This window comes from Podarcis cretensis, assembly GCF_951804945.1.
Source record: "Podarcis cretensis genome assembly, chromosome: 8".
Classification (NCBI taxonomy): domain Eukaryota; kingdom Metazoa; phylum Chordata; class Lepidosauria; order Squamata; family Lacertidae; genus Podarcis; species Podarcis cretensis.
The window spans coordinates 55,065,927-55,082,480 of NC_137177.1; the positions used below are offsets into that span (position 1 = coordinate 55,065,927).

The 16,554-nt window shown below is 42.5% G+C and overlaps 2 protein-coding genes across 12 annotated transcripts in view; one reads left to right on the forward strand and one right to left on the reverse strand.

The window, feature by feature from the left end:
• RPGRIP1L (RPGRIP1 like) overlaps positions 1 to 7,110 on the reverse strand; it is a 74,335-nt gene extending 67,225 nt beyond the window's left edge. The window contains exons 1-3 of the mRNA XM_079988977.1: positions 7,011 to 7,110; positions 3,667 to 3,749; positions 2,157 to 2,301 (exon numbers count right to left, since the gene is read on the reverse strand). Of these exons, the coding sequence (XP_079845103.1) occupies positions 2,157 to 2,301; positions 3,667 to 3,742 (221 nt within the window). The 5' untranslated portion in view covers positions 3,743 to 3,749; positions 7,011 to 7,110. The remainder of the gene's footprint in view (positions 1 to 2,156; positions 2,302 to 3,666; positions 3,750 to 7,010) is intronic.
• A 212-nt stretch (positions 7,111 to 7,322) lies between these two features.
• The window catches only part of FTO (FTO alpha-ketoglutarate dependent dioxygenase), a 269,303-nt gene continuing 260,071 nt past the window's right edge, over positions 7,323 to 16,554 (forward strand). For 5 of the 11 annotated variants that reach the window (XM_079988827.1, XM_079988835.1, XM_079988833.1 and 2 more), the window contains exon 1: positions 7,333 to 7,503. In XM_079988827.1, the coding sequence (XP_079844953.1) occupies positions 7,462 to 7,503 (42 nt within the window). In that variant the 5' untranslated portion in view covers positions 7,333 to 7,461. Of the gene's footprint in view, positions 7,504 to 16,554 lie in introns of all 11 variants that reach the window. The other 6 variants (XM_079988826.1, XM_079988836.1, XM_079988834.1 and 3 more) reach the window with 5 other exon arrangements.

Consider the following 16,554-nt stretch of genomic DNA (forward strand, 5'->3'; position numbering starts at 1 on the left):
ATCCAACGCATGCTTACAATATGTAACACATTCCATTGATGTAGTGCTTCCAGTTTGAGTGCAAAAGTGGAGGACCGCCGCCCCCCCCCCAAATTTCAGTTCTAAAAACAAGTAGGTGGGCAGGCTCAAAGGCAGGCCTTTAATAGCTCATGTCGCCTTGCTACATCTTACGCTTAGCAAATAATACCAGCGTGCTTAAGAGAGGTTTAACAGTTAGCCGTGGGATATAATTGGATGCAGGAGGTATGGTTTTCATCTAGCTTTAAAAGGATACAAATTTTGCTTTTGGCATCTCAAGAGTTGTACCTTTGATTTCTCTTAGTTTTGATAAACATGGGGAAGCCAGAACAAAAGACAGAGAGGGCACATGGGGATGATGTAACATACAAGAGCAGAAAACACTTCCAGCAATGAATAGGGTTGCAGAGGGTTGGCGTGGGGTGGGGGTGGGGTGGCGTTGGGGGGGGGGTTCGGGGAAGGACTTGGCATACAAAGAAAGAAAAGGTGGCTTTGATGGAAGAGAGAAGTTCAAGATTTTACAAAATTGGTCGCACATCTTCAAGAGCCGTATCTACTTTATAGGGAGGCTTTTTTTCATTTTAAGAGATCCAGACGGGAGACTGAAAATAGAGACGCACTTCATTTGTTTGAAATGCTCTCCTTTATTTCAGTACAGTATACTGACAATCTTATTATTTGAAAGAACAAACGTATACATGCGGAGGAAGTTAATAGCTTTGAGATGTCACAGAATAACTTACTCGCCTGTAAGCTATTATCTAAAGCAGCCTTGTAAAATAGCCCCCAAAAGTTATTAGCTTGTGTTTTGTTTGGTTCTTTCCTCATCATCTACTTTTTACTCATGGAGGGGCTGGTACAAGGTGGATGGAATGCTCTGTTCCGCCTAGGCTAGATCCTCTTAGGAGTAAAAAGCAGGAGAGTGAATCAGTGTGGCCTGCTTCCTCCAGCAGCCTGCCTGGTGTCTATTCCAAGTGAACAGCAAGGTGGTTAAGCTCTTGTGCACCCAGCACTGAACTGTAGTGGACTGGCAGTGGAAGGCTGAAGCCACAGCTGCCTACTCACTCAATTTCAATGTTGTATATTCAGTATGGGGCTTTGTCTCCTGCACGCCCAGCCCAGCAAAGGCAGGGATTGTGCCACTTCTCCTCACCATATCTCCACACTAGACACCCTGGAGATTTGCCAGCAGTTTGTTTAGCATAGAAAAACAACAGGTTGGTGATGCGGAAAGTAATGCTCCTTCTCTCTGCAGCCAGCCCTCTTGGTTCTTATGCTGGATGCTTAGGAGTGATCTTGAGCTACTGTACAGTAGGTTGATAGAAGAGAGACTGAGTGATCCTTCCCTCCTGTGGAAGCCCACTCATTTCATGGGAGGAAATTCCTAGTAGGCTACGGCAAGCAGGAGAGTAGTTAAAACCCAAGGCTGTTCTCAAATGTGTAGCAGAAACAAAGAAAAATCTGTTTACGATAAGAATGAGCATCAAAGCCAATTGTAAGAGTGGAGAAGACCAGTTAAGTTGCAGAGAGGGTGCTGCATCCCACATAAATGGCTGAGTTGTGTGTGTGTGTGTGTGTGTGTGTGTGTGTGTGTATTTGTGTGTGTGTATAAAAAATATTGTTATTATATGAACCACTTACAAATTTTCTTAGTATTGAGGAGTGTATAAACGTATTAAATAATAATAATAATAATAGCTGAAAGTATGTACAGTGGTGCCTCGCAAGACGAAATTAATCCGTTCCGTGAGGCTCTTCGTATAGCGGTTTTTTCGTCTTGCAAAGCAAGCCCATTGACAGCTTAGCGGATTAGCGCTATTAGCGGTTTAGCGGCTTTTAGCGGATCAGCTGATAAGCGGCTTAGGGCTTAGGAAAAGGGGGGGGGGGAGGGAAAAAACCCCGCAGGAACTCGCAAGACATTTTCGTCTTGCGAAGCAAGCCCATAGGGAAATTTGTTTTGCGAAGCGCCTCCAAAACGGAAAACCCTTTCGTCTAGCGGGTTTTCCGTCTTGCGAGGCGTTCGTCTTGTGGGGCACCACTGTAAACAGCTTACCTAACCCAGACTTATCTTTTACCATTCCACTGAGAGGCAAAGGTCCCCAAACTTTTGCTTTAGAAGAAGAGAAGGAAGGTCTGACCTTTTAATTTTATCTTCTTGCTTATGTGCATGTTGCTTAAGCAAGAGGTTCTCCTCGTGCAAGCGAAAGTATCGGTCTTCCAGCTCCTCTCGGCTGATTCGCGAAATCCCATGTCGAGCCTTGACATTTAGGACCATTGATGGCTCTGCAATAGAGAGATGTCCAAGGGACCACACACACACACACACACACACACACATGATTACGCATACCAGAAACTTGCTGAATATGGGCCCTACCACCATTTTCTCAGTTGCTGTTGGAACATAAATTGCTTCATGTTTTCTGTGGAGTCCTGGGTGATCGGAAGATGACTAGAGTGTAACTGGCAAAAGACAGTCATTAAAAGGTTTGGGACATGAGGCCATCAGTATAGTGACAACACACAGCTCTATTCCTCTGTTTGAGGAGGAGTCAAGAATGACTGTGCGTGACCTGAATGTAGTAGTGGACTAGATGAGGGTCAATAAACTTGCTGAATCCTTTTAAATTGAAGGCCCCATGGGCAAGGGACGCAGGCAATTTCCCTGTTCCAGATGGGGCTGGGCTCTCTCTGAAGGAACAAGTTATGCAGCATGGTGATGCTCCTTGATCTATCACTGGCACAACGGGCCCAGGTCACCGCAGCGGCAAGGGGCACCTATGACCACCTTTGGCTGGTATGCCAGCTACAACTGTTCCTGGACAGGGATAACTTGGCCACAATGAACCATGCATGCATTGCTAACCACAGAGACAAGACTATTGTAATGCACTCTATGTGGAGATGCATTTAAGGCTGGTCCTGAAACTGGAGCAAGACTGGTTCACTGTGCCACAGTCTTCTGAAGTTCATTCACATGGCTATACATCAACAGGCCTATTCTGCGATAGCACCTATTCTACAGAACAGCCTCTATTACAAGTTTTGATTGTTGTGAATGCCCTTAATAACAAATGAACACAAAATGGTATAAAATGATGTTTATTTATAGTGTATTTGCACTAGACTATCGCCATAATGTTTAGCGAGGTTCTAAAGGTAGGGATTGAAGGACATCAGCCAAAATTAGTGAGAGAGTCTGCCAGTTCCCTGGTCCACTTCACTTGCCTTGCTGATCTGTTGCTGGCTGCTCTTTACCCAGTGGGGGTTAAGAGCTCTGTACGTGTTCAGGGGAACTTCTTTTGAATGCAGGGAGCCGTTCCCAATTCAGTCCCCGGTGTAGAGCAAATTCAGGCAGACCTGGTAGGGATGGTGGTTGGCAGGTGGAACCTCAGGGAGTGGGAAGAGCCCAGATAGTTGTTACTATTACTACTAATGCTGTGAATACATGTGTTCCAGACTCTATTGCCAGGCTTCCACAACCTGAAGATGTTCTGTATTACAACTAGCAGCCCCAGGCACGGAAGCCTAGGTATGTTCCCCAGGAGTGCTCAGTCCAGACCCTCTTTTCAGTTTCCTTGACCCTCTGGATACTTTTTTCCTTTCAAAGGAGCCAGCTGATTAAAACATGTAAGAAGTGGAACAAACCTTGTAGCCCTATGAGATTTAGACCTATGTCTCTCACCGGTAGATCCTCTGATGTTTCATCAGCTGCAGCAGACATGACTGAGCTGTGGATGACAAAACCCAAAGAAAGATTCTCTCTGTAACATAAATTTGCACAAGCACCAGACACTGTAAATTACGTGAGATTAATTGAGAGTGAAAAGTAATGACAGATTCTGGCAGAACTTTTCACCACACAGAAACCACAACACCAGGGGCATCATAAAGTTCTATTTTAAAAGCTGTTTGGCATATAATCATATTCATTCATATAGTTTAATTTTTTTAATGTAGATTTGTGTAGCTCTTAATTCCAGATACACATGCCCATGTAGAGTATAATTGATTTTGTAAAAAAAAAATCAACAGGGCTACATGAATCAAAGGGCTTGTAGTTTTAGCACACAAAACAAGCCAATATTGTGCTTCAATAAGTTTGGACCTAATCTGCTGGTTATATGAGCGTGAGAGTGTTATGGTGCCCATGTCCTGCACATTTGGCTAGCCACTGTGAGAAAAGAATGCTGGAGCAGGCAGGTCTTTGGTCTGATCCTGCAGGGCTTTTCTTATGTGTAGACATACAGTACTGGGAAACTGCACAATGCAGAATAGGTTCCAGAAAGCCACAATTTGAATAGATCAAGGGTGAGATTCTAGAGTCGTCTACTTGAAAGTCTGCCCCACTGATTGGAGGACTAGCTTCTGAGAAAACACATATTGGATTACATGGCAACCTTCATACAATTAATTGTGGCTGCAAACCTACTTGGGTTTAAGTCCCACTGAAATCAGTTAGATTTACTTCTGAGCAAACATGCACAGATTCACATGGCACAATTTTTGTCAGGGGGTGACCCTAATTTTATATAACATAAGGATAGAACTGTATCAGTACTCTTTGCTGGTGTCAGAGACAAGGCAGGTGGCAATTTGCAAACAGAGAGAGGGCATTTTCAACTTTACTGCCCTATCTCCTTTGCAGTAAGCTCACCTGGTACCTACCCTGTAATTTTTTTAGTGCCAGGCAAACACTTTACACTGTATTCTGTTGTTTTAATTAAACTGCTGTTTATTCACATTGCTTGCTTTAGGCTTCACACCCACATGTGTTTATCTGAAACATTTATATACTACCTGGAGCCTATATAGGTTTTCGTACTGCCAATTTTAGCACAGCAAAAATACAATAATAAAACAAGAGACACAAAGCTTTAAAACAACCAAAATCACAGTTTAAATACCTGAGTTAGATATTTTAGCTGCATGGTATGTTTGTGTGACAACAAGGAGAGTTAAAAAAAATTGCAGCATGGGGTCAGGATATATATCTTAGAACATGTCAGATAATAAGAAAAATGCTGTAGCTGAGGAGCAGAGCATTTGCCTTGTATGTAGAGGGTCCAAATTCAATCCCTTGAATCTCCAGATATTTATTTTATTTACTATTTATTTATTGCATTTATATCCCACCTTTCTCTCCAAAGACTTCAAGGTGGTGTACATAGTTCCCATGACAACCCTGAGAGGCAAGTTAGGCCTAGAGATTGTGACCAGCCCAAGGTCACCCAATGAGCTTCATGGCTGAGCATGGATTTGATCCCTGGTCTCCCAGGTCCTAGTCTTACACTCTTACCACTACCCCACATTGATAGAAAGAGTCTCTTGCCTGAAACCCTCTGGAACTGCTGCCAGTCAGTGTAGATAATATTGAGCTAGATGGACCAATGGCTCTATATTCCTATGAAAGTTCTGAACGCTCAATTGTGCCTGGGTTTTTTTTTTTTTTTGAAAAAAAGGTTTTGTTCTCCTGATTGCTTTGCTCTAATTATGAACCATATGGTGGTAGTGGTCTAGATGTTTATTTTTACTGATGCCTGTTCACTAGAGAAACCTCCCCCTCCCCCACTATTTCACTTTAAGAAACATGCCTTAGTTTGCTCATTTCCTCCTCCTTCCTCACATTTTTTCCTTTTCTATCATTTATTTCATTTTGTTGAACAAAAGTTATATACAGTGGTACCTCAGATTACATGCGCTTCAGGTTACATATGCTTCAGGTTACAGACTCCGCTAACCCAGAAATAGTGCTTCAGGTTAATAATAATAATAATAATAATAATAATATATTATTTATACCCCGCCCATCTGGCTGGGCTTCCCCAGCCACTCTGGGCGGCTTCCAAAAAAATATATATTAAAATACTGTACTACATCAAACATTAAAAGCCTCCCTAAACAGGGCCGCCTTCAGATGTCTTCTAAAAGTCTGGTAGTTGTTGTTCTCTTTGACATCTGGTGGGAGGGCATTCCACAGGGAGGGCACCACTACCAAGAAGGCCCTCTGCCTAGTTCCCTGTAACTTGGCTTCTCGCAGTGAGGGAACCGCTAGAAGGCCCTTGGCACTGGACCTCAGTGTCCGGGTAGAACGATGGGGGTGGAGTCGCTCCTTCAGAACGTTGCTTCATGATGAGAACAGAAATCGGGCTCCAGCGGTGTGGCAGCAGCAGGAGGCCCCATTAGCTAAAGTGGTGCTTCAGGTTAAGAACAGTTTCAGGTTAAGATTGGACCTCCAGAAGAAATTAAGTACTTAACCTGAGGTACCACTGTACTGTACTGCTTAGCTGCAAGAAACCCCCAAGCGCTTTACAGAGCTAGACAATAAAACTTTTTAAACTGTCTTGTTTTAAATGATTATATGCAAGTCATTCTGGGAGTTTTTGTGTTTTGTTTTTTTGCTGAAGAGTAGGCTAAATAAATAAAAGTTAGCTTTCAGTTCCTTACAGTGTTGCATTTTAATTGTATGCTACCTTGGGAGGATTTCCCTTCTTTAAAAGCATTGTAACATTGTTACATTAAATAGTAACAATGAGCAACAAATACATCCTTCACTTTTACTGGTAACATTTTATTTTCTTAACTTAATATACAACTTAGAATGGCTTGACGGTAGGGATGTGGAGGGTAACAAACAATCCAACAACTTTTCAAATGAGTTAAATAAGAAGCCATTTACACCCACTAATTTATTTCGATTTTAAGATGTGCAGTATCTAATTAAAACATCAAAAGCAAAAACATCATTAAAATGCAAGCCAATTCCTTTTTAAAAAAAAATAAAAAGAGGTACCAGTTATCAAATCACCCTATGCAAAAACAAACACCATATCAAATCCCAGCCTAAATATGCATACATTTACATACATTGCAGTTTAAATTTGCATAAAAATCTCCCCTTGCCACCTCAGAGCCAAACCCCCTACAAAACCACCCATTTCCTAGACATACTTCCCCTCCCCTCCCCCGGAGGCCCCAATCCAGCAACTCACAGCTGCCCAGTCCTCCTCCTCCGGTCCGCCTCCGCCCTCTCCGCATCCCTCGTTAGCAACCGCCTCCGTTGCTATCCCTCCAGAGTCACTTCCGTTCTCGTTCAAGGGAAGGCGGGGAAAGAAAGAAAAGGGGCGGGCTTCCGCGCGGACGCCTTTTCCCGCCGCACCCCCCGCAGAGCCTGCCGGGAGTCGTAGTTCTAAGGAGGAGAATTCCCTTGCGAACCTGAAGCAGCTGAGAACTACTGAAGGCGTGCACTTCCTAAATATTCCCCTTCCCCGCTCAGTTTACCGCTAGCGGAAGTTTCCTCGTGCATTGTGGGAGTTGTGGTTCCTCCTGCCAAGCCCAGCCGGCTATTGCTATTTTTTTTGTCCGGAAGGAAGGAGGCTTTTCTTCGCAAGGGCGGGCCTTTTGCATGCGAGGCAAAGTGCGCAACCCAGGCAGGAGCGCGGCATGAAGCGGAGAGGAGCAGGGGAAAGAGAGAAGGATGTCAAGGTAATTCACAGCTAGCTCTGTGCAGGTGGAAATACTTAACATTGGACAATTGCATCCCCTCTTTTCTCACGGCCAAGTGCTGTTTATCTGCTCATTGCATTTGCATTTGTACATTTATACCCCACACTTTTCCTCCAAGGAGATCGAGGCAGCGCACATGGTACTCTTCTTCCCCCACCCCACCCCTTTTATCTTCACAACAACCCTGTGAGGTAGGTTAGGCTCAAAGTGGCCCGAGGTTAACTGGTGAGTGGCGACTTGAACCCCAGTCTCCTAGATACTAATCTGACAGCCTGACCACCACGCCACACCGGTTCCGAGTTGCTCCCCACTGTAATGTACATCGCACAACGGTACAAGCTTCTGCATAGTTCATTTGGAAAGAAGGCCCACAGATTTCAATACATGCTTATTTTTAAGTAAGCCCCACTTGTTCTCAGGTAAGTGTGCAATGGACCACTTACCTTACTCCTCGATCAGCATGTATGTACTGATTTCAGTGGGGCTTAACTTTGGGTTCAGGATTGCAACTTTGTAGCCTGATCTTTTAAAAAAATAAATATTTACCCAATATTACCCCAATTATACAAATACCAATTAATATCAAATTAATTCAAGATTTATACAATTTATTTAGAGTGGTTTCCCACGCTCAATGATCAGTGCGTTCATCCAGTTCTTATATTACAGCGATTCATATTCTTATTAACTTCAAATTACATTTCAATTGATGTATTAATCTTTTAAATAACAACTGCATTAGTGATTTCTATTCATGTTGTTATATTATTTAACTTTTCATAGGATTTCAAATGGGGAGCTCTAACTATTATTATTTTTCACAGCATGTGTCAGTCTAAATATGTTCAGTTATGGATTCCTTGGCCTTTATCTGCTGTCCCATCCTTGAAATTCTTCCACTGTTGCTGCTGTGTATTCCCAGCTGGGGTGGAGCTGTATTCCCAGAGATTCTCGAAAGATGTGGCCTGGTTTTATGTATATTTACTTGGAAATAAGCCTCAAAACTATTGGTACAATTATTTATTATACTTTTGTTCCATCATTCGTCCCAAAAGGAGCCCAGGGGAGTATGCAACAAAGTACAGTTGCAATAATTAAAACAAATTAAGCATAATATCATAATAAAATATTGCTGAAACAAATAAATACAGTTGGTTTAGATAAACATGCATAGTCTTGCAGCCTTGTTGCAACAAATCCTTTGTATTTGTTTGGCTCTTATATTTATATTCTGCTCTTTGTCCATAGTACCTAGGATGTTATACATGATTCTTGCTCCTGCCCCCCTGTGTTTTTATCTTTACAATAACTTTTTGAGATAGGCTAGGGAGTGAGATATTTACTGGCCCAGGATCACTGGGTGAGCTTCATGGCCAAACGGGGATTTAAACTTGAGTTTGCCAACTCCTAGTCAGACACTCAGACCTTGATTTTACTCTGCTGTTTACTTGGAAATGTCCCACTGATTTAATTGGAATTCATTCCCTATAATAATTCACTTGATTGCAGCCTTACAGGATCAAAGAGTGATTTCACTATGGTAGCACAGAGTACCTTCCATAGGCTTTGACTGATGTCCCAGTTGCAACGCTCTCTGGACTGGGGTAGCCTAACTTCTGTTGTCTATGCTCTGCTAAACTCTGGGTTAGGTAAAGGGACCCCTGACCATTAGGTCTAGTCGTGACCGACTCTGGGGTTGCGGCGCTCATCTCGCTTTATTGGCCGAGGTAGCTGGTGTACAGCTTCCGGGTCATGGGGCCAGCATGACTAAGCTGCTTCTGACAAACCAGAGCAGTGCATGGAAATGCCGTTTACCTTCACGCCGGAGCGGTATCTATTTATCTACTTGCACATTGATGTGCTTTTGAACTGCTAGGTTGGCAGGAGCTGGGACTGAGCAACGGGAGCTCACCCCGTCATGGGGATGCGAACCGCTAACCTTCTGATTGGCAAGTCCTAGGCTCTGTGGTTTAACCCACAGCGCCACCCGCGTCCCAAACTCAAGGTTAGATTACTACAAAACATATGTGGCGCTGCCTCTGAAGACTATTTAGAAACTTCAGCTGCTGCAGAATTCAGCAGCCAGGGTGCTTACCGGCGGCAAGACGGTTTCAGTCTGTGGTGTAATACCTTTGATGGCCCTTGCACGCACATGTAGTATCTCTTACAACCTTCAGCCAGCAACCAGACTTTTTTTTTTTTTAGACATGCTGGATAGCTCAGTCAGTACAGCATGAGACTCTTAGTCTCACGGTTATAGGTTCGAGCCCCAGACTGAGCAAAAAGATTCCTGCATCGCAGGGGGTTGGACTAGATGACCCTTGTGGTCATTTCCAGTTCTACAACTCTATGATTCTATGCCTCAAAATAGTTTGATGACACAGCACACACTTTGAATGCAGAAAGTTCCAAACCCCATCTAAGCGTCTCCAGTTAAAAAAACAAACCAAATGAGGAAAAATCTCTGCCTATGACCCAGAAATAGGTCAGCCTTCTTCTCCAGATGCTGTTGGACTCCAACTCCCATCAGCCCCAGTCAGTATGGCCACTAGACATGGTTGATGGGAGTTGTAGTCCAACATCTGCAGGGCACCATGTTGGGGAAGGCTGGAGTAGACAGCCCTCAACCAGGAGAGCAAACAGCTTCACATCGCCTTATGTAACCTCCCCAGTCTTCCTTGGGACTCCCTCTCTTCCCTATCGTTCCAAGCATAAATTTCTCCCACATTACGATTTTTCGTCCAGGGAAGTATTTTGCAGAGATGCTCTTGTCAATGAAAATTTTCCTGTGGGAAGGGCCCCGATGGGGCATTATTGGCCTCCAAATGCTATTAATGTGACAGCTTATTGAGAAATGGTGTGTGTTTGATGTAATGCATTACCTATACGTTGGAAGCGGTGCACAGATTTGGGGAGGGGTGTGTGTGAAACATAAGATGGAGAGCGTGGCAAATGTTCTCTGCTTTAAAATTCATCACACCGACGCCGGTTCAAATTGCCCCAGCTGTTAACGCAGGGACCATTACAGTAATGGCCTCTGCAAATGAAGGAGAACCAACACACACACACTTTATTACCAGCGGGGTAATTTTCTCTTCATCTGTAATAGCAGCAGAGCCACGTATTGATCAGCCCATCAAGATACTAATCCTCTGTAAAATTACTTGTTATAACTGAAAATGTGTTAATCCAAATCAGCCTGTGTCCTGACTTTCTACTTGCTATTGAATACAGGCCATTAAATCGTTTATTTTTCATGATTTAAAGCCTTTAAACATTGATAACAGTTGGATCTTCTTTTGCGAGAATGGACACTTAATCTTCACTTATAGCCCAAGGATGTCTTCTGGTTTTAAACAGAACATCACCCACTTAATTAAAGAGCAGTGTCTGTCTTGGCAGTCCTGAATTATGCTGGTGCTTTAGGTTGCTTCAGATTTATGAAGAGGCTAAATATAAAACTGGATGTAAACCTGTGTGTCTATGTGTTTGTGTGCTGTAAATAAGGCCAGGATGCATCTTGCCCAGGTTTAAACACCTGTGGATGCAAGGGTTATCTGGAAGTTCTGAGGATGTAAGGTACTTAAAATAAATATATATATGTTTGCCTCACATTTTATTGAATTGTGTCTTGCAAGGATAATGTTTCTTAGACTAATGCATGAAAATCTACATTAGAGTTAGTATTGCAGTGCAGTATAAGAGCATGAGCCCTGCTGGATAATCTAGTCTAGCATCTCCTACGTTAGCAAGCCAGATGCCTCTGGGAAGTCTGCGAGCAAGACAGGATGGCAAAAGCCTTCTCCTGCTATTGGTTTCCCTGCTGGAAAAGTCACTGAAATAACACATGAACACAGAGTCCAAAGAAAAAAGCCCTGATAACACCTTATTGAGCAAACCGAACAAAAACATGGTGTAAACTGAGGAAAAAGGAACAGAAATGTTTTGTGTTTCTTAGTTCAGACCCTGTGCAGGACAGGGAGACATACAACTACATTAACACAGGAAAGCTGCCTTGGAACTACACAGCCAATCAGAGTACGAGTTACCTCCGCAAGAATCATGCTGCTATGGTTGCTAGGCAACACCTTCCCCCATCCCCCTCTTGGACTTACTGACCACAGAATTAACCCTTAAGGCACACATGGAATGATCTCTGTTGCTGCCCTTCCAACAGTCCCCTCAAATTGAATTCAGTGCGGCATGTTTCCTCCACATCTGGAGGAAGGCTATAGCTCATGTCATCCATATTGTTAGACACCCTCCATGAATTGGCTTAATGCCTATTAAAGGCCTCTAAGAAAGTGGCATAATCATGTCTCATGGCAGAGAACTGAATATATTAATTATGCATTGTGTGAAGAAGTAAGTTTGTATTGTTCAACCTGTTTAATTTTATTTTCCATTCCTTAAAGCAGAGAGGCAGGCTGAATCTTCTTTCGGCCTGAGGGCCACATTGGACAGCCTTCCTGGGACGACATTGGATGGCCCCAAATTCTAGTACTATGAGAGAGGGAGGCAAAACTTCTCCGTATCCACTTTCGCCACACCGTGTGTAATGTTATGCACCTCTATCATGTTTTTCCCCTTACTCACCTTTTCCTTAACTAAAAAGCCCCCACAGAAAAGCCATGGGTGTTCTACCAAAAAGAGTCTTCCTCTTTGCCTCTTCTGTTCACTTCAGGGCACTCAGAGCAAAGTCTCCGACGAGGATCTTAATTGCCGTATTTTTCGCTCCATAAGGCGCACCTAGTGTTTAGAGGAGGAAAACAAGAAAAAAAATTTTCTGAACGAAACAGTGGATGTATGATTTTTGTGGTTCATGCTGTGGCCACAGACATGTGATTTGACGGTGAGTTTGGGGTAGCCCAATGCAAAAATCCTGAGAATCCATGTGGATCCGTGCTTTGTAACCACATTTTTGCGCCATTGTGGCCCCAGGCAACAGTGGGTGCGTGATTTTTTGGGTGCAGGCTGTAGCCATGGACATGCTATGTGATCTGATGGTGAATTTGGGGTGATCCAATGCAAAAATCCTGAGGATCCATGTGCTTTTACCTCCCCCCTCCCAGGCAGCCTCCTTTATGTCTAGAGTCGCTTATCTCCCTCCTGATCCCTTGCCGATCAGCTGCTCAGCGGCTTTGTTTCAACACTCCCTTCCCTCTTTCAAAAAAAAACAACACACAAAAAAACAAAAAAACACGATCGGCTTTTCACCCCTGGCCAAATCGACTCCAGGCACCACATATTCGCTCCATAAGATGCACAGACATTTCCCCTTACTTTTTAGGAAGAAAAAAGTGTGTCTTATGGAGCGAAAACTGTGGTATATATTATAATTAATTATACTCTCCTTGCGGCTGCTTCTGACCACATACACACCTTACATGTAACACTGTGATACCACAGTCCCACAAGAATTCTGGGAGTGGTAGTTTGTTAAGGGTGCTGAGAATTGTTAGGAGACCCCTATTTCTTTTTCAGAACTACAGTTCCCAGAATGTTTTAACCACCAGTCCCTCTTCCCAGGGAACTCTCAGAACTGTTGCTTAGTGAGGGGAAAAAACGTCTCCTAACAGTTCTCAGCGGCCATTACAAACTAGAGCTCCCAGAATTCTTTGTGGGAAGCCATGACTGTTTAAAGTGGTATCCTAGTGTATTGTGCATATGCGGCCTTCATGTTCCTATTTCCTTTTTAAAAAAAAAATAATAATAATAATAATTCCAGAAGTTTTGAAGTAAGGGAAAATGTGTATTGTTTGTAGTTCGGCAGCTTTTCCTCCATTGTGCTACCATTACACATGCCTCTCTACTTCCTCAAAGAATCAATTCTCTTTGAATTTTGCTCAGTTTCATTGTCTCTTTTTATCAGCTCCTCATCCCACCGCTTTTATTTAAGGTGATAAAGTTACTTTACTGCAACTGCGATTGTCACCTCTGCCCTCAGCTAATCAAATAGTTTAGCTGGAGGGAAGCATTTATCTCCCACTTCCATTATTATTATTTTCGTAGCTGTAAAGAGAATATATATATATATATATATATATATATATATATATATGTCAGGAGAAGGCTGTAACGGTGAAACGAGGTATTGATCTGCTGTATTTGGCAATTTCTTTCTACCTCACCATCGATATCATGTCAGCCTCTGACTGTACTGTGGTTGACCTCACAAATAGCTCTTTATGTTCCCATTGGATTCAAATGATATACTATGCTGAAAACTAAATCAATGAATGATTATAAAGTTTTGAGTATTATTTCATGACCCTGAGGCAACCGGTGCTTCATGAGCTGAATGCTTGAAATGATACCTCGTGTGGTAAAATAGTTACTGCTGTTTGTGGGGGACGCTGACCCGGTTCTCATGAAGGTGGTTTAACGTGTATGTGAGCATCACCTCACTTGGTAGTTTTCAACCTTTCTGGACTCGGGATATACCTTTAACCCAAAGTGCTTTGGGGGATCCATATCTTAAGTTTCTACCATATATGTGTATGGTAGTTGTGCTACTGTTGTGACCTACCTTTGATCAGGCTGTATTGGGTCCCTACCCACCCGTTGAAGACTGATGCCTTAAAATGTTCCTTTCTATAATCCCTGCACATAGAAAAACACTACAGAGGTGGTTAGGACAGGGAAGTGTCATTCCTAACTCTGATCTTGTGCTAGATGCTGAGTCCTTGGAGAACAAACCACTAGACGCTCTGTAGCTCAAGGATCTTGCAGTACAGGGTCTCCTGGAACCAAGGCTGAAGATCCCCTTGAGGGACTCCCCTGGGGGGGGGGAGACCTGCTGAAGAACCCTTGGAGCTATCAGAAGAGGAGGTAGAGCCACCCCTCAGATCTTGGGGAATGCTGGTGCCGAGGGTCTAGATTAAAGAGTGACAGTGTAGCTTGTGTTTACGGACCTAGAGTTGTCAGTTTGACATTAGTATATTGGAATTGTGGGTACTTGGGGATTGAGATTGCTATTAGCATATAGGAAAGGCAGATACTTAGAGAATGAGTTCATAATTAGCATGGGTCCTTGGAGAATCAGTTCGGTATACATTGGTACCTCGGGTTACAGACGCTTCAGGTTACAGACTCCACTAGCCCAGAAATAGTACCTCGGGTTAAGAACTTTGCTTCAGGATGAGAACAGAAATTGCAGCTCGGCGGCAACGGGAGGCCCCTTTAGCTAAAGTGGTACCTCAGGTTAAGAACAGTTTCAGGTTAAGAATGGACCTCCAGAACGAATTAAGTTCTTAACCCAAGGTACCACTGTATAGGAAGGATAGGTATTTGGGGATTGGGGTTGCTATCAGCCCACAGGGTAGTATGTAGTATCAGAAATTGAAGAACAGCATTGATGCAGGAAAAATATTCATGTATTTATAAGTATTTTTGCCAACATTTGCCTTCTTACTATCTTCCCTCCTTCATCACACATAATCAAGGTTGATGGGCTATTTATTTGAAGTCTCATAAAGGTCTAGCATTTTGTTTGTTGGCTAGAATTTAGTGTTGGGCATGCATTGGACTGATACGAAGGATGGAAGTCAGTGATCTTTATATAATAAACAAGATACTTTTCTCCCCTCCCGCAAGTATTTTATATGTTAATGCAGGCAAAGGTAGATAAGTTCACATTACTTAAATGTGAACCACAAGCATGCAGATCCTTGCTTGCAAATGGTTTTAAAATAAGGTTATGCAAAGCAGTGGTGTTTTGTGTTTGATCATCTGCTAGGAATCATCATTCTTTCCAAGCTCTGCTTTGGAGGGGGAAAGTAGTTAAATTCAGCTTGTTGATGCAATCTCTAATTGAAATTATTAGGATTGTTAAAAAACAACAGTGTAAAACATTGCTTTGGTTCTGTAATAAATAAGGCCATCTTCTAATCTTAACACATTCACTTACCATGTCAGGGCTCCAACAATATAAGTATTAACCAAGTTTATGGAAAAAGAGGTTCTCTTTTACTTTTTTTTTTTAAGTAATATTTATTACTTTTAGAGCTTACAAAAAAGAAAAGGAAAAAAGAAGACAAAAGAAAAAAAGAAAAAAGAGAAAAAACAATACAATACATAAACAATACAAAACACAACCTTAACACATTAAACTAACACACTAAACCAAACCAAACCAAACAAAGACAATTTAAAAACATACATCATACCTTTTCCATATTCTATCTTTCATTCCCTTGTATCATTGACCTCCTCTCACCTCCCTCTTTGTATTCCACTTCCATTAATTGTTTCAGCAATTCCTTTCCATCTTTCTCTATTTTCTATCATATAAATGTCTTAACATATTTTTAATCTTATTTCCATTAAAATTAATATACTTATTTAAGCTTAACTCCTTATAGCATTTCAGCTAAAGCCATAAAATTTCCTTCCAACATTTTTCTATCACTCATTAATTTTACAATATTTCTATATATAGACTTTAAATTTCCAATCTTCTTCCACCATCTCCTCTCCCCAGTCTCGGACTCTGCCAGCCACTTCCGTCAACTCCATACAGTCCATCAACCTGGAGATCTTATGTCCGAGGCTCTTAACTCTTTTCCACGTCCCTTCTGCCAGTCTTCTTCATATCCTTTGATGCTAAAGAGCAGATCTCGGGGAAACTCCAATCCAACGATACTTTTATTCCTTCTTGACAGGTCAGCCAGATTTCCATAATTAAAGCTAGGATCCATAAAGTATTTCATGGCATGTTTCAAAATTCCTCCAAATCCAAAGGCCCCCATAACTCCAATCTCCTCCTGACCCAAGTCCATATTCCAAAAGTCAGTTAATCCCTGCATAGAGGGATCTTTCCAACTTTCCTTTTCTAGTCCAGGCCAGGCTCCGATAATCAAAATCTGACTTTTTCTAGTCTCAATCATAAAGGGCCTCCACTTGTAGTCCTCAATTTGCCTCTGTAAGGCTAAGTCTCCCCCTTGTGTTACTTTGGGTTCGACAACAGCAACTTTCTCCTTCTCCATTTCAGCAATTTGTCCTGTTGAAGTAGATTCCTGTGCCAAATCC